This window comes from Colius striatus, chromosome 7 (assembly GCF_028858725.1).
Source record: "Colius striatus isolate bColStr4 chromosome 7, bColStr4.1.hap1, whole genome shotgun sequence".
Lineage (NCBI taxonomy): Eukaryota > Metazoa > Chordata > Aves > Coliiformes > Coliidae > Colius > Colius striatus.
This window is the reverse complement of record NC_084765.1, coordinates 42,437,172-42,454,586: the sequence shown is the minus strand read 5'-3', so window position 1 is coordinate 42,454,586 and position 17,415 is coordinate 42,437,172. Positions and strand designations below refer to the sequence as shown.

At 51.6% G+C, this 17,415-nt stretch overlaps 1 protein-coding gene across 1 annotated transcript in view; it reads left to right on the top strand.

The window, feature by feature from the left end:
- The window catches only part of SMAD6 (SMAD family member 6), a 44,477-nt gene extending 27,362 nt beyond the window's left edge, over nucleotides 1-17,115 (top strand). Inside the window, exon 4 of the mRNA XM_062000193.1 lies at nucleotides 16,168-17,115. Within this exon, the coding sequence (XP_061856177.1) occupies nucleotides 16,168-16,688 (521 nt within the window). The 3' untranslated portion in view covers nucleotides 16,689-17,115. The remainder of the gene's footprint in view (nucleotides 1-16,167) is intronic.
- The last annotated feature ends 300 nt before the right edge of the window (nucleotides 17,116-17,415 follow it).

The following is a 17,415-nucleotide window of genomic DNA, read 5'->3' as shown; positions in this document are numbered from 1 at the left end:
AGTTGTGCCTCTAAAGGAGCTGCTGATCCTCAGGGTCCATCAAACCATGGACATGGGAGGGAGGAGGGGGGTGTTTAACTGTCTGACCTCCAGGAATTTCTGGGGCTTTTTTTTTTCACCTAAGTGTTTTTAAGCAGACAAACAAATGGAAACTCATACACAGGAACCTATAAATAATGTTAATGACCTGGCTTGGATCCTCAAAAGCCAGGAAATTTAGGAGCAGGGCGACGAGCTGGCCCTTTGCTGAGCGACGGGTGGAAAGCTGGGAGGAGGTGGTGGCAAGGTCCTGGGAGCCATGGCCACAGCCACTGAGCCCTGCCTGGAGGTGCAGCAATTGCACATGCAACATCTGCTCTGATTTATGATTTGGGGGCTCCTGTTGCCAGGTTTGGGGGTTCAGGTGGTGCTGATGTTGTGGCTGGATGCCACAAGTGGGCATCCGAGAGGTGGGCAGCTGCTGCACGGGGGGTTCCAGGGAGGCACTGAGCATCCTCAGTTACTCCGAATCCTGCCCCCCTGCAGCATCCTGCTCGCTGCTGGGTGCTGAGGCAACTCACCACAGGTCAGGCCATGGCTGGGGATAAGCTTTGGTGGCTGGCAGGGGTTTGCCTGCTTTGCCTTGCCCCAGGCCAACAGCCTTTCTTTGGCTCCCAAGTTCAGGTCGGTGAGGCTCCAGTGATGCGTTATCTGTATTGTACCGATGAGGTGCCCATGGCAGCTTTTATTTCCTGCTTCATCCAGCATGGAGCTGTGAGACTCTGTGTTTTTCAGCCTCAGGATCTGCTCAGAGCAGCAATGAGCTGGGCAGCCTTTGCCTTCATGGCCCTCTTAAGTAAGGAAGATGTTGAGGAGAAGTCCTTTACTTGGTCTGCATCAGGGAGAGTGGCCCAAACCCCTTGGGGTGGCTGTTCCCTTTCATTTAGGGTGGGTGTGGGATGGATGGCAATGGGTGAAAAGCTCTCTGTGGGTATGGGATGGATGGCAATGGGTGGAAACCTCTCTGTGGGTATGGGATGGATGGCAATGGGTGAAAAGCTCTCTGTGGGTATGGGATGGATGGCAATGGGTGGAAACCTCTCTGTGGGTATGGGATGGATGGCAATGGGTGGAAGGGTCTCTGTGGGTATGGGATGGATGGCAATGGGTGAAAAGGTCTCTGTGGGTATGGGATGGATGGCAATGGGTGGAAGCTTCTCTGTGAGTGTGGGATGGATGGCAATGGGTGAAAAGGTCTCTGTGGGTATGGGATGGATGGCAATGGGTGAACAGCTCTCTGAGCAGGAGCAGGGGAGTGGGTGCCTGCCTGCTCTGGTCCCCTCTGGCACCCACCACCCCTTTCTTTACACTTCCTGAGATGCAGCAGGGTCTGGGGTGGTTTTTTCCTCCTGCTCGCACGGCAAACGGATGTTTAGATCAGAGAGGAAATGGGATCACTGTTTTCTCAGCTCCTCCTGAAGCAAACAGCCCTTCAAAATAACTCCGTGCTGTAAGTGCCAGGAAAAATAGCAAAGCCAGGACGTTGTAAGCAAATAATTGTTAAAGGTCCCCTCTTCAGCTCCAAGTTTACATATTGGAAGGGTTGTTTTTAGGCTTTGTGTTGAGGTTTTGCAGTTATTTTCAAAGCAAACACTTTCAGTATGGCCCAGGCGAGAGGTTTTGCTGCTTCCAGGTGATTTCCCCGACACAACGGAGCTTTTTGGTGGGAAATTGTAACTCCTGTAGTTCCAGAGCTAAGATTTGGACCCCGAGGGCCTGGCACTTGTGTCCTCTGGGGTGTCCCTGCAGAAGGAGCCCACCCTGATGGGCACTTGCCCGTCCCTCCCCCTGCGTGCCCGTGGAAGGACCACACTGCTCCCAGGGGATGGGGCAGGTGCCACCAGCCTTTCCTCAGGCTCTGGCCTCTGGTCTCTTGCAGGGAATGTGTTTAAAATGTGCAAAGTGGTGAAATGTCAGCCAGCCTGAGCTGTTTGTCTCATCCCAGCTCAGCTGCTCAGCCCCCAGGCAAAGCGCCCGCTCCGTGCCAGCTCGGGACCCGCAGGCTGCAGACCCGGGGGCTGGAAGGGTTCTGAGGGCTCTAGACGTCATCCCTCACCACCATGCAGCCATCCACGTCCTCCTGTGGTGGAAGATCCTGGATTTCAAAGGTCTAGTGGCTCTGATGTAGAGGATGAGCTGTGGGTCCCCCTCCCTCTTCACCTCGCTGGGAAGAGCTCGTTAGGCTGATGCCCTCAGACCCCGTGGGCTGCTGGGGTGGGGAGCAGGGGGAACAGCTACTTTTTTTTCCAAACTGACTTCATATTTTTGCCTTGGAAATGCAGCCTCTCACAGTCATGCTGTCACAGTTAAAATAGGGTTTAAATTACAGGGCTGGCTGTGTCTTTTTCCTTTTCTTTGAGAGTTTTTGCCAACTTGCAATTTACTTAATGAAATCCTGCTATTTCGTTTAACAGGGATACTTTTTGCAGATGTTGATTTAACCCAGCTTTATAAAATATGTGAGCTGTGCAGTTTCTTTCCTATTTTTAACGATTCTAGTGCAAGAGCTACACAGAGTTAATGACATTGTTAGCACTGGTTTGTTTATCCCATGCAAATCCTGCCTTTTGAACAATGAGGATTCCACAGCCCCAGCAGAAACCCGGCTGCAACAATGAGCAGAAAGTCATCCAAAGTGAGAAGCTGTGTCTGTCTTTGGAGCTTTGTGAATGTGTTCCTGCAAAATGAGCTGACCCTGGTTTTACACTCAGCTGTTGCTCAGGTTTTGTGCAGGTTCGTAGCATCCACGTGGATATTCTGTGGCTGTGGTGTGTATTAGAACAGAGAAATGGATCTGGTTTAGGCTGCTGACAGGCTGCCTTTTTAATGTCTGATGAACCAGGCATATTTCCCTCCAACATGACTTTATTTTGCTAAATCAATTTCCCTTGAGGGGAGGGGAAGAATTTGATCCTTCTCTTTCAGTGCTGGGCTGTGAGGGTGTGCAGGCTTGAACTCGTTAGCCGTAATGAAGCATTCACATGCTCCCTTAATCTCCCTGTCCTTGATTTACAAAGAGCCTGACCTGCTCTCCTTCCCATTCTCCTCTCCATGAGAAGGTCTTTTCCTTTGGTACTTGCAGGGTTTAGAACCTCAGCCTGTGCATTTCCCCCCTCCCACAAAGGCCTCGTGGAGGAGTTGGAACCATGAGCCTTGGTCCTCAAAAGGCTGTATTTAGCTTTACATTTGAGCTGCCCTCTTTCAGGAGGATGAGAGCTTGTCCTAGAGAGGTGAGAGGGTGTTTTGAATGTGCACAAAAACCGTTCTTGAGCTCCACTCCTGGACACAGCCATTACTTTAGATGGGTTGCACTGAAGGAGCTGGGTTGTACTGAAATCAGGAGTCACAGAGCTAATGCTGGCAGTGTCTCACTATGTTGCTATGACTCATTAACCCTCTTCTCTCCGACCATCCTGAGTGAAGATGGAGTGTTGGAGTGTCTGGGGTATGGGTTGGTGCCTCAGGACAGGATGGATCCCTCAGAGTCCTGGGTGTATTTTGGTGGTTCCCAAGGCCCCCCACACACCTTCCTTCGTTATAAAGTGTGTTTTCAGAAATGAAAACAAACCCTCCTTGGCCAGGGAGGGTAATTAGTATGAGTCACCTTCGCTCTTCCATGGGCCAGTACAGGGTTAGGACTTTTGTCATCTGGGAGGTGGCTGTGGAGGCGCTTTGAGGGCCTTTGGGAGGCCTCAGGTTGCTGCCTGGCTGGGCTGCAGTGGTGCATGCCAGTGTTGTGCATTTCATGCCAATACGTTGCTTTTCATTCCTCATTTCCTGCTTGCCCCTTGAACAATTTTTCTTGCTGTTTATCTCCACCTCAATAGATTTACAGCCCATCCCAGGGAGTATGAAAACAAGGCAAGGCACACTTGGCCTTTGAAGGGTGACCATAGCCCAGGCTGGCAGAAGTGCAGGTCCTGTGCCACAGCTGCTCCTCTAAGTTGCTCATTTGTGGATTTTACAGAAAAAGGGCCAGAAGGCCCCTCCTGATGCATCCTGGTAACCAGAACTATCACTCACAACATCCCCAGTGATGCAGGAGAGTAGGAACCACCAGCGTGGCATCTTCTTGGTGATGGTGAATGACAGGACAAGGGGCAGCGGGGACACGCTGGAACAGAGGAGGTTCCAAAGAGACACAAGGGAAAGCTTCTTCCCTGTTGAGGTGAGGGAGCACTGGCAGGGGCTGCCCAGATGGGCTGTGGAGGCTCCTTCTCTGGAGACATTCCAGCCCAGCTGGATGAGTCCCTGTGTGCCCTGCTCTAGGTGGTGCTGCCCTGGCAGGGGGTGGCACTGGATGAGCTTTCCAGGTCCCTTCCAGCCCTTGAGATCGTGTGATCCTCGTTGCTGTGACTGGGAATGTGAGGGACCAGCTATGAGGCTGAAGTCATTGTTTAGTCTTTGCTTTAAGTGGCAGTAAGAGCCCATGGATGCTGGCCACGAGCAGTTGTCAGTGGAGCGAGCTGCCTGCTTGGAGTAGGGGCGAGAAAAACCCAGCAGACATTTCCACCAGCTCTGGGGAAGTGTGGTGTGAGTGGGTGCACACACATGCACACATCCCTCTGCACGTTCCTCCTGGCTCAGATGATGTGTGTACATGTGTGAGCACGAGGGCAGGAGCCATCCCCAGCCTCTCTCCAGCAGTGCAGGACCCAGACCTGCCCGTGCCACTGCCCTCTTCCCACGGCTGCCCACGCCACAGATGGACCCCATCCCCTTTGCTTTCCTCTCCCAACAGGTTTATCCCCCACACACAGGTTTATCCTTTCATTGTGACCAAATTGGCTTGCACACCAGAGGGATTGTTTCTTTGCAAAGGCCATACCAGCACCCAAAATCCTTTAATTCCCTGTAAGACTTTGGCAAATCCACCACGAGGGAGGGAACTTGAAGCAACGGCAGCGACCACGGAGCCACGGCCCAGACAGTGGGGATCAGGAGGGTCAGGACAGTTGTAGCTTTTGTCACTATCTGAACCAGGTCAGTGGTGTTTGTGAACCAGCTCAGGGCTGGTGGCTGCAGTTCACACTGCATGGAGGCTGAGGAAACGCCGAGCCTCCCCCTGCGCGAGGAAGCGGACCCGGTTGTGTGGTGCCGGGGAAGGGGCTTTGCTGTGGGCTGGGTTCACAAAGATGAAACAAGTTCATGCTGCTGTCTGGTTATTTAATAAAAATAGTTTGTGTGTCCAATCCTCACTTTGGCCAGCGAGAGCAAAGCCTGAATTTCCATTTCACTCTCAGACTCGGGTGTGTGAGGGCATGATGCCGTGATGGGAAAAAAGGTGCTGGAGAAGGATGCTGAGGGAGAGTTACTGGGTGAGGGGAGACAGCAGCACGGCCCTTCTGGCAGGCAGAGGGTGGATTGGGATGCAGGACACACAGCCCATTTGGGATTTGGGATGAAAGCCCCAGATCTTTGTTCCCCCAGAGGTCCCAGGCTGAGGTTTAGTGGCTGCCCAGTGCTTGCCTCTGCACCCAGCCAGCCAAGGAGGAGCAAAACTGCTCCTTCCTAGCCCATATGGAGAGAAGCATTTGATGGGCTCCTGCTCGTGGCCCCTGGGGAGCCTCCCCAGCCCTGCACTCCTCCGTGGCAGCTTGTTTTCCAGGTTGGTGATAGTTTCCTAAAGCTTTCTCAGTGCTTGATGTTTGCAGTGGTATTGGCATCGAGCCGACACACATCTGCCTCCAGCGCCTCGGTCTTCTCCCGAGGATGTTGCTTGTGGCTGCGTGGCCTCCTCGCTTCAGAGAGATCACAGTGGCCTTGGGGGTTTGTTTTCAGCTGCTTCTCACGTAGGCTGTGTGCCTCAGCTCTGAACCCCCACAGCTTCTCCTCAGCAGTAAGCCCCAGAGGTGTGACGGTGGGGCCGGCTTTGCTCTCGCTCTGGAGGGAAGAGCTTGGACTAGAGTGCAGTTGCAGCTCTTAAAATACAGCCAGTGGTGATGATTTATTTGGTATTGCTTTGATTTTCTTCACAGGGAAGCATCTCCACTGGTTTTCTGGTCAGTAAAACCAGAAAAGCACAGCAAAGCTGCTGCAGTCGCAGCCTGCTTCCTTCCCCGTGTCCTCTGCAAGCTCCTCAGCCCAGCTCAGAGCTTCCAGCTCTGCTGGTTTTTTGGGGAGCAGGTTTGGCATGATCAGGATGGGATGTTTGAAGGAGGCCTCGTGTAAGGGAAGCACTGAGCACTTACCTTCTGGAGATGGCAGGTTTTGGTTGTTAGCAGAGGGAGCTGGGCTGTAATGTGGGGTTGGGGCTGTGCCGACAGCAGCGTGAGGAGGTGATGGTGTGCTCCCTGGCCTTTGCAGCTCAGTGCCCTTGGATTATCTAACATCTGGCAGAAAAAAGGGCCTCTTTTTTCTTTAACCTGCTGCATTTCTCCAGAGGAGATGTCTGCATCAGGCAGCCTGTGCTGGGCTGGTGGTCCTGCTGCTGCTGGGGATGCTCCCAACGCTCTCAGCAAGCATGGCAGCTGGGAGTGGGAAGATGTGAATGCTTCCAAGGGCATCTCTACAGCCACTCCAATGATGTACTCACCAATTTAGCTTTCCAAAACAGCTCCATCACCTCGGTGCCCCCTCCACCCTGCCAGAAGCCCACTCATTTAACACCAGTGTGATCCAGGCAGAGCTTTGGGTCCATGGCAGCACGAGCTTGACGCTGCTGGACTATCACCCCCTGCTAAGGTGATTCCCAGGCTCAACCAGGAGCCAAATCCAGCACCCAACGTGCTGTGCCCAAGAGGCATGATGGAGGTGGAAAGTTGTGTTATTCCTGTTTTTCTTCAGAGGGACCTACTAATTAGTTTCTGCTGTTAAAATGCTTTGAAGCGCTCAGCCGAAACTCCTCCACCAGCAAAAACTAGTAGTATTTATTTATACCATTTTCCAGAGCCTCTCCTGCACCATGGGATGCTCTGATCTGCTGCAGCTCTGCTCACAGAGCATGTTATTTCCTTCCCTGAGGGTGTCAGTTGAGATTTTTCTAAGAGCACCTAAAATTGCTCCATAAAGCCAAAACGGGTTTGAAAGGCAGAAGAGGGAGAGCGAGAGCTCAGGGTGTCTCCTGGGATTTGGCCAGCCCAGCTTCTGCCCCCCCAAAAGAGAGATGGCATACACAGTTGTTTGGGGAAGGTGAAAACATGGGAGTTTTCAACCCAAAAGTTAAAAAAAAAGAGGGTTCATGGCTCATTTTTTGGTGCCAGCATCGCTCACCCTTGCAGCCCTGCCCGGGGGGAATAAGGATCCGTCTCCCCTCAGAGCGCAGTGGGTGCTTTGCCCAGCTGGCAGCAGGAGGCAGAGGGGAAAAAACCCCCAACCTCAACTAGACAGTGCTCAGATTTTCAGCAGCCTTCCTGGTTTGACAGCAAATCAGTCAGTGGAGACCTTCCCCCTGTGTCCTTTCCCCAGCTCATTGCTCTGGCCATGTTTTCAGCTGGCTGGCAGGGATGAGGACACCCAGGGCAGGGCTGCTGAGGATGCTCAGCGAGATAACCAAGCACAACCCCGGGATTTTGCTGGGCTTGGGCTTCCCAGGGCTGGTTTCCAACAGTAGAGAAGTCTCAGCCAAATTCTGGTTGATGACAGGTCTGGTGCTTTCATAGTTGGCAGCCAACATAGGTGATTATGTTTTTGGGCTCCTTTTGAAGATGTATTTACATTGTTGTGTTAACTTTTACATGCCAGGTAGAAAGCATTTACATGCTCAGCCCAAGAACTTAAAAGCAACGAATGTGTCTGTGAAAGCTGTGAGCAGGGGAAGCTGGGATTACATGCAGACTGTTTGACTCAACAAAAACAGCCCCATAAATCACTTAAACCTCTGAAAACCATTGGCCTTTAGGTGCAAGGTGTAAAAAGTGCCAGTGAGAAATACCTGAGCTGGGCTTTCCCAGTTTTCTTGCTTTCTAGATCCTTTCACCCGTGGTTAAAACTTTATAAACCGTGGAGGGGAGCTGAGGAAAACAAGCCAAACTGATAAAGTGAATGTGAGTTGCATATTTAATGGCCAGAGAAAGGTACATTGGAAACAAACTCCTTGAATTTAGCTTGAAAATCAGTAAAGCTGCTGCTGCCTTAGACATTTCCAGGCAGAACTCAGCATGGCCTTTGGTTCCTCTCTGAAGGACAGAAGGAAAGAAAAAGCTAGCATGAGATGATGATTTCTCAGAGTGGTTTGTTTTATGCAGAGAAAATTGTTTTCACCCTGATTCTTGGCATTGGCTCCTGCCCTGTGTTGCCTTTGTTTCTTGGGCTGCTATGGAAATGTCCCCCTTTCACCCCAGGGCTCTCCACGTGCCTCTTCCATCAGCTCTGTTGTCCATCAGGCCCTTTTTTTCCCCAACTAATTTAATTAATTAACCCAGCACAAGTGTTCTTCTGAGCTAATTGTCTACTGGGTTAACAGATGAAACTCATGGAGGAGAGTTGGGAGCACCAGAGCTCTGCTGCAAAGCAAAGGCTGGAGTAGGAGGGAAGGTGCCTCCTTCATGGTGGGCACGGTGTCAGCAAGGGCTTTCAGCTGTCTGAGGTGCTTTCTTTGGTGTTAGCTGTTGCCAGGTGAGTGAGCTGAACCTGGTCTCCATGGAACACATCCAGTGTGAGGAAGGTGCCAGGAGCTGTGCTGGAGTTGGAAGAGTTGGAGCACAACAGCGATGACACGAGGTTCATCGTAGCAGGAGATCACCCTCATAGGTGGAGTTTGTGCTGGGATGAGTCTTTGTGTCTCTGTCAGCAGAGCAAAAGAGGAGTCAGGGAGAGGGTTTGATGCCAGACTGGCCTTGGTCATCAGCTGGGCAGCTGGTGACAGCTTCTCAGGGCCTCTGTGAATCAGGGAGTGAGTTTGTCGTCATGAAGGGTGGGATGTTCAAGAATCCTCAGCTGATTGGGAGCCTTAAGGAGAAGGATGAAGCCTGAGGCTGTCCAGCCTCCTGCTTGCACCCATCTGCCACGTCCTTACACAAGCCCATTTTCCTGCTGTAACACACAGCTTCATCTGAGAAACCAAGAGTTAGAGTCATGGAAGGATTTCAGTTGTTCAAACCCTTGAAGCTGCTGCAGTCCCAGCCCTGCCCTCACCCTGCCCAGCCCAGCACTGACCCTCAGCCCTCAGCACCTCAGCCCCACAGCTTTGGGATCCCTCCAGGGCTGGGCACTCCCCCAGCTCTCAGGGAAGCCCCTTCTAGTGCTTAACAGCCTCCTTGGTGAAAAGGTTCTTCAACGAGTTGTTAAACTGCTGGAAAGTGAAACAGAGACTAAACTGTCCTTGTCCTCATCTGGGCTTGGGATGGAGGACAGCATGGAGAACCTCCTGCTGCTTCCACTCCTCTGCTGTCCCCAGGGCCTGCCCATCCTCCTGGGTTTGTTTGCTGGCGGGTTTGGGGTTTTGCCTTTAATGTATATCTGGTGGAGCCAAGGTTGGAGTATTCCATGGGCTGACAAAGCACTGTTGGCTCATCAACACCTTCAGCTCTTCCAAGGGTGGGAAGATGCCTTCAAAGTCCCACCCCAGCGCTCCCAGTGAGGATGGAGAGGCAGATAGTGGTGGGTCTGTGGCCCTGGGTCCCCAAGGCCTCTGTGTGAGGGACCTCCCTGTGCTGGGGGTAACACTCAGCTTCTCCCCCAGCCGAGGAGTGGGGCTGCTGCGGGGGGCAGCTGCTGCAGGGGCTCTGGGGGGCTGCCCTGCTGCCTTCCAGCTGACATTTGTGAGGCAGAGAGGTATTTTAAGTATATTGGCTTCACAAATATGGTTGTGAAAAGCTTGGCAAAGTTTTTTTTCTCCTTTTTTTTTTTTTTTGCAGGGCCATAAAAATTCCATTTGTGCTGTGGAGAGGTTTAACCCTTTCCCCACCCTGGTGCTTGTTTCTCAGAGTGGTAGTGGGGGGGTTATTTTAACTGATGGCTCCCTGGTGAACTGTTAACAAGGTTTTTGGGCAAATGCCCATGTTGTTTGTGCCAGGCTTTTTATCTGGACCTTGTTCTGAGTGACTTGTAACAATCCTGCTTCCATGCTCCTGTGCACTGAGTGGTATAAACCTGCATCTGTGCTGTGGTAGAGGGGAGAAGAAAAGAATGTGTGTCTAATAGGTTCTAAAGTGGAGTCAGTGAATGTGTGTCTAATAGGTTCTAAAGTGGAGTCAGTGAATGTGTGTCTAATAGGTTCTAAAGTGGAGTCAGTGAATGTGTGTCTAATAGGTTCTAAAGTGGAGTCAGTGAATGTGTGTCTAATAGGTTCTAAAGTGGAGTCAGACTGAATGGGAAGATGTTGGCTGCTGAGAAAGGATGTAACTCAGTGGCCAGGGGAGCATTGGGCTGCCCCATGACACAGAAGGATGAAAAGAGGGTGTGGGCTGAGTTGTGGGAACACTTGACTCTCCCACTTCTCTCTTCAGGGACTCAAACACGACTTGGAGCCCCCATCACACTTGGAGAGTCAGCGGCTTTGGTGGGGTTTTATGTGCATGCCTTTCCCTGTTCCTGCCTCTTCAGTGTGTTCTGAAAACCCAGGGAGGGGACTGGCATCATCCCACTCATCGTGGGAGCTCTGCTTGGAAAAGCCCCCAGCCCAGTGCTACTTGTGCCCGACAAAGCGCCGCAGCCGACGTCCCTCCTCACCCCGTTCCCCGAGGCAGCCAGATCTGTTGCAGGGCCCATCTCTTGCAGGGCCCATCTGACGTGCTGAGAAGAGTTTTGGTGGCTTTGGAAGAGCCCAAGCACGAATCAGAGACGTTTCATGTGTGTTTTGTGACCTGCCCATGTTTTCCATCCTGCTTTTAAGTGTCACATCAAGCAGTGGGACTGGGCAGCATTTTGTTTGGGGGGAAAAAAGCATCTTTCTTCTCTCTTTTAATGCACTGCTTTGAACTTTAGTGGCATAAAACACTAGCAAGGCACAACTCATCTAAAACCTCCAGTTATTTTCTTTACCTCCACACTGCAGGGAGCAAAAGCAGCAGCTCTGCTAAAGCCATGAGGATTTCAGCCCTGTACCCAGATTCCTTTTGCCTGAGCCATGCAAGACTCTTTTTTTTTCCTTGCCTTTAAGTTCTGGTTCTGACTCTCCTCCTATCTTGTTTTTTTAATCTGAAATTGTCTGCTGCAGCAGAGGAAACCAGAGACTCAGAGGAGGGAGTAAACAAAAGAGTTTCAGCCCTGTCCATCTGGTCCATAGAGGTGGCTTTGATGGAAGAGATAGCCCTGACGCCAGCCTAAATGTAGCTGTTGAGAAAGCTGTAGCTGCCTACAATGATAGTTGTTAGAAATTGCCCTGGTGTGCCATGGGGGGAGGCACTGCAGGACTCAAATATTTTTCTTTCTTCAAAAAGAGAGCTAACAAACCTGCCTCTGTTCCAGCAGAAAGGGGGGGGGAGAGAAAAGGGGGTGGGGGGGAGGACAGAAAAGAAAGGGAGGGGTAAAAAGTGGGTTTTCTTGTCTGTGCACAAAGGGCAGTGTGGAAAAAAGAGGAGGGAGAAATGGAATATTTCTTTAAAAGGCAGAGGAGGTGTTTTTGTGGCGCTGCCCCTGCTGATGCTGAGTGGTAGTGGCTAATAGCTGGAGGCGAAACTAATACTTGGCAGGGGATAAAACACAGCACAGCCCCCCCCTCCTCGTATCAGGGGCTTGCTGAAGTGCTTGCTTTATGTCAGGGCTGTGAGGTGAGTTCATCTGCTCAGGATTTGGTTGAGTGTGCTGGGAGATAAAGGGAGGCAAAGGAAACCCACCACGACTCGGGCCAGGGGAGCCCTGCTGAAAGCTTTCTGGAGGCACAGGCTTTTCAGATGAGCCTTTTAACCATCTCCTTTCAAGGTGTTTGATTTGCCTGCAGGTTCTTTTGCAGCTGGTGCACGGCTTTTAAAGCTTTTCTTCAGGGCTGGCCTGGAAAAGTGGGATGGAAAGGAAACTTTTAGCTGCTTGGTGTGCAGTTACCTAAAAGCCAGCCTGCTCGGTATCTCCAGGAGTTCTTTGAGCTGTAGCTGCCAGGCAGGGGCTGTGAGCCAGGGACAGAGGTGGGAATGTGTCTGTGTGTGTATGGAGGGGCTGAAGCTCATGCCATCAGTTGCTTGGAAGTGATTTTAATCAGGCATCTCAGTTTTAGGTGCATCAAAGCAGGAGATGTGAAAAGCCCCTTCCCCTGTTTTCAGCATGTGCTGGATTGTGGTGACTTGACCAAAAGATTTACCAGTTCCTGGAAAGCAGTGATGGCCCAGCAATGGTGGCACCTCCAGTGACATGTTCTTGTAGAGGAGACACTGATTTCCTCCTTTGCTTTCCCCCATCAGGGATGTTAATTTGCAATCAACCCCAGGAACCACCTCTGGAAATGTTCATTGCTGACTGTTCTGATTCATTCAGCTGATGGGGAAGCTTTTGAGCCTTGAAGTCATCCCATTCTTAGTCTGTGAGGGAAATTCCGGGGCTGAGTGATAGTTTCTAACAAAATGTAGTACCAAACCCAGCTTACCTAATGGGCATGCAGGCTTTGTGGAGGTTGGGAGGTTGAACAGACGCAGAGCTCTGCAGCCTCCAGGCCCTGCAGACGAAAAGCTCTGAGCTTGTCTGTAGCCCCCCACCTCCAGCATCACTTGAGTGTGACAACAACAAGATTCAGTGTCTGAGAAGTGCTTTGGAAAGGCATTGGAGGCATCTCAGCTGTATGATGTCCCAGGGGAAAGGTGGCTGTGGGAATGGGGTGCTGTGGAAGATGAGCCTGCAGGTGAAGCTCAGTTGCTCGCTGCTGCTCCTTGCTGCTGCTGGGTCATTGATAAACTACATCTGGTTTCACCTCTTCAGAGATACTCTGGAACCACTTGCTGTAGTATGTTTTCAAGGAGCAAAATGCACTGAGTGTCTGCATGGTGGTAAACCAAGGGATGTTACCAGAGAAGGACTTTCATCCACACCAAGCTGTTGATCTCAGATTAGATTTGCTTTAAGGCCATCAACTTTTTGCAGCTGCTGCAGAAATACTCCAAAGAGGTTCTGAAACCTTTTCTTTTCAACCTCAGTGTTTTCTGTTCTTGGTGGAGGTCTCAGTGCATCATGTTCCAGGCAGCTGGAAGGGTTTCTGACCAAGAGTTCCGTTTGAATGTTCTTTTCCTTCCCTAAAACTCTGTGCTGGCACGGCTGGTGCTTTGCAAGGCGTCGTGAAATGCTTCAGGAAGAGTCAGGCCCAGTTGTTTGGTATTTAACGGTGTGCTTGGGTGCAGGGTATCCATCATGAAATCATTGCCCTATCAGAGCAAGCTGAGTTTGTTGTTTGACTCCTGGTGCAGGAGGGTCATTCGAGATGGCAAAGGAAATAAGAGTTGTCAGCCAAAGAGCAAGAATGGGGAAAAACCTTTGGTTCTGCTGATTTCTGTCATTGGCAGAGTGACCATTAGGATGAGCTTATTAACAGAGTGACTCTGGTTTCCACTGAGAATGGCTTGGAAGCACAGAGACCCATTGGTGCCACTGAGACAGGGTGGAACATCCCACCTTGCTGCGAGGGCTGTGACTGGGAGACAGGGAAGGGAAACCCAAGTTTGCTTTACCTGGCTCCAGGATGCTGCTGTTGCTCTGAGGAGGGATCTCAATACTTAAAGATGGATGTCAAGAGGATGGGGCAGCACTTTTTTCTGTAATGCCCAGTGACAGGACAAGGGGTAATGGGCAAAAGCTGGAACACAAACAGTTCCATTTCAACATAAGGGAAAACTCCTTCACTGCTGAGGTGAGGGAGCCCTGGCCCAGGCTGCCCAGGGAGGGTGTGGAGGCTCCTGCTCTGGAGGTTTCCAACCCCAGCTGGACACATTCCTGTGTGACCTGATCTAGGTGGGATCTGCTTTAGCAGGGAGATTGGACTAGATGAACTCTAGATGCCTCTTCCAACCCCCACCATTCTGTGACTCTGTGACCAAGGCTCTTCCTCCATTTCTCTGCTGTGCATCTCACAGCATTACGTTCTTCCCACGCCCTTAGGAGGCCCAGGACATCACCTCCAGTATTAGGGGCCACAGAGCTGTTGGCCTGTCCCTCCATGGAGGATGGCTATAAATGCAGGGCTGTGCTGTTTCTTTTCCCAGTGGGGTTGAAGCGTCAGGTTCCCGCGGGGTTTCCTTCTCAATTCTAGATAAAATGTGCATCAGACAGAAAAGAGGTCATGCTGGGTCCTAAAAATCATTTAAACAGATGATGGCAGAGAAAGGGGCCAGTCTGGCATTTTTGGGGTGGTTTAGACCTGTGAAGGGTTTGGTGCAAGACGATGAATGAGCGTTGTCCAGAGCAAAGGGTATCCCACCCGCCCCACTGCCTCCCTGAGTGCCAGTTACCCCCCTTCCCCCCATCTCCCTCCCCTCGAATTTGTATGGTTACAACTCAAGTTAAACCCTAACAAAGCCACTGAATTCAGAGATGCTTAATGGGGAGGAGAGCTTGTTTCCCTCCGGAGTAATTTGAGCCTGAAAAGCAACGGGGCTGTAGGGGCTGCGCTGGAAATCCGGTGCCTCAATAGGCTCTCTGAAGCAAAATAATGGCATCACCCCATGTGTGAGTTAATCAGACGTGATGGCACGAAGGCAGAGGGGTCAGCAGGCCACGGGCACGGCATGGGTTGTCAGGGAGCTTAATGCCAGGCACAGAGCAGGGCTGGCTCAAAGCAGAGCCTCCTCACTTGCAATCCCAGGGTGGTGCTCTCTGAAGCGAGGTGGTAGGAGCAGGAGTGACGTTCAGCAAGAGGTAAATTCACCCTCTTCGGGGTTCTTTTAGAGCTGAGAGTTTTCATCTTCCTTCTGGAGGCATGCAAAATCCTGGAGGTGTCAGAAAATGAACAGATTTCTGGCAGTGAGCATCCCTCCTGCTTCCCTGGAATGGGATTCCTAGAAAGAAGAGACTTTTCTCATCGTTCTGGAGAGAGTTGCAATGGCTTTTGCAGGAGGACGTGGATAGTTCATAGCAACTGTTGCCCCCTGGCATGAAATGCCTCCTCACATTTCATGTTCCCCGTGGGAACGTCAGCATTGCTGTCAAAAAACATTACACAGCAGAGATAACTATTGGGTCAGGCACCCAAGCACTTTGTGGACACCCCCCATGTTTCAGCTCGACACAGGTTGGGCTTTGAAGATGGGGGCACAGCACCACAGCAAAGCCAGAAGAGCCTGGGGTGGCTGAGCTGCAGTGCTACGGTGTCCAAGGAAGCTCTTGGTGGTAGAAATGCACATACCTTGAGTACACAGGCTGCTGGCTGCAGGATTGAACGTGGAATTAGAGAGAGGAAGAGGTGTTGAGCTCCAGGGGAGCTGGTGAGTGGTCCTTTGGGTCACCAGATTTTGCTTGAGCCTTCTTTCTTGGTGTCTGTGTTGACATTATTGAAGGTGGGCTGTGGGTTGAAGGTCTTTGCATTGAGCACGAGCTGTGGGTTGGAGATGGGCTTTGGATTGAGCACGAGCTGTGGGTTGGAGATGAGCTTTCGGTTGAAGATGAGCTTTGGATTGAGCACGAGCTGTGGGTTGGAGATGAGCTTTGGATTGAGCATGAGCTGTGGGTTGGAGATGAGCTTTGGATTGAGCACGAGCTGTGGGTTGGAGATGAGCTTTGAGTTGGAGCACAAGTTCAGTTCCCATGTGAGCAAAGCTGATGGGTGGGAGGAGCCATTCCCTTCCATACCAAGTCTTTTCCCAGGTGGTCACAGCAAACTGTGCTCCAGGGGACTGGAACATCCTCCCTGTGAGGAGAGGCTGCGGGATCTGGGGCTGTTTAGTCTGGAGGAGACTGAGTGGGGAGCCCATTGACGCTTACAAGTGTTTGAGGGGTGTTTGTCAAGAGGATGGGGCAGCGCTTTTTTCTGTTGTCTCCAGTGACAGGACAAGGGGTAATGGACAGGAGCTGGAACACAAAAGGTTCCATTTAAACATAAGGAAAAGCTGCTTTGGTGCTGGGGTGAGGGAGCCCTGGCCCAGGCTGCCCAGGGAGGGTGTGGAGGCTGCTCCTCAGGTTCCCAACCCCACCAGGACACGTTCCTGTGCCCCCTGAGCCAGGGGAAGCTGCTGGAGCAGGGGCTGGGCTGGGTGGGCTGTGCAGGGCCCTGCCAGCCCCCAGCATTGTGTGACTGTGTGAAAGCCTGACCCTTGCTGTGCTCTCTGTCCCGCTCAGATGCCAGTACATCGCCCGATGCCAAGAGGAGCCACTGGTGCAACGTGGCCTACTGGGAGCACCGGACGCGCGTCGGCCGCCTCTACACAGTGTACGAACAGTCTGTCAGTATCTTCTACGACCTACCTCAAGGAAACGGCTTCTGCCTGGGCCAGCTCAACCTGGAGAACAGGAGCGAGACTGTGAGAAGGACTCGGAGTAAAATCGGCTACGGGATTTTACTGAGCAAGGAGCCGGACGGCGTGTGGGCCTACAACCGCAGCGAGCACCCCATCTTCGTCAACTCGCCCACGCTGGACGTGCCCAGCTGCAGGACGCTCGTCGTGCGCAAGGTCATGCCGGGTTACTCCATCAAGGTGTTCGACTACGAGCGGCCCTGCCTGCTGCGGGACGCCGACGGGCCCTACGACCCCAACAGCGTGAGGATCAGCTTCGCCAAGGGCTGGGGGCCCTGCTACTCCCGGCAGTTCATCACCTCCTGTCCCTGCTGGCTGGAGATCTTACTCAGCAGCAGTCGGTGACGGCCGGCCCTCTGAGGAGAGGAAGAACGGGGAGGGAGGGGGGGAGAGGAAAGGAAACCAGAGAGACACAAGACTATCCCAAATATCATCTACCTAGATTTAATATAAAGTTTTATATATTATATGGAAATATATATTATACTTGTAATTATGGAGTCATTTTTACAATGTAATTATTTATGTACGGTGCAATGTGTATATGGACAGAGCCCAGAAAGATGCACTTTGGCTTAGAGAATTCCTCCAAGACAGACCTTTCCTTCCTTTCTTTTTTTTTAAGAAAAAAAAGAAAAATTATACAGCAAAAAATAGGAGCAAAAGCCTCATTTTGATGTATGGTTTTTGGAAATATTAATACCCAGCCAAAAAAAAACCAACCAACCCCAACTAATCCCAGTCACTCATTGATAATAAAGTATTCGCATTATGGGGGGTCCCTGTCTTCTTTCTTGGAGTGGGGTGTGCAGCAGCGTCTGCTCAAACCCTCTGCAGGCACAGGGGCTTTCCAGAGGGGCAGCCGCTGTCTCCCATCCCAGCCAAGAGCTTAGAAAGGCGATGAATGAGTTGCAGGAAGGCTGCAGTTTGTCTTCAGGAGGAGAGGATTGGTGTTGAGAGCCGGGAAGCAAACGGGGAAGGTGAGAGGGAAAGCTTGTGTAGCTGCTCTTGCTCAGGTTTCCATGGTCTGCCTGACAGCATCAGACATGAGAGAGGGACCTCAGCAAGGTGA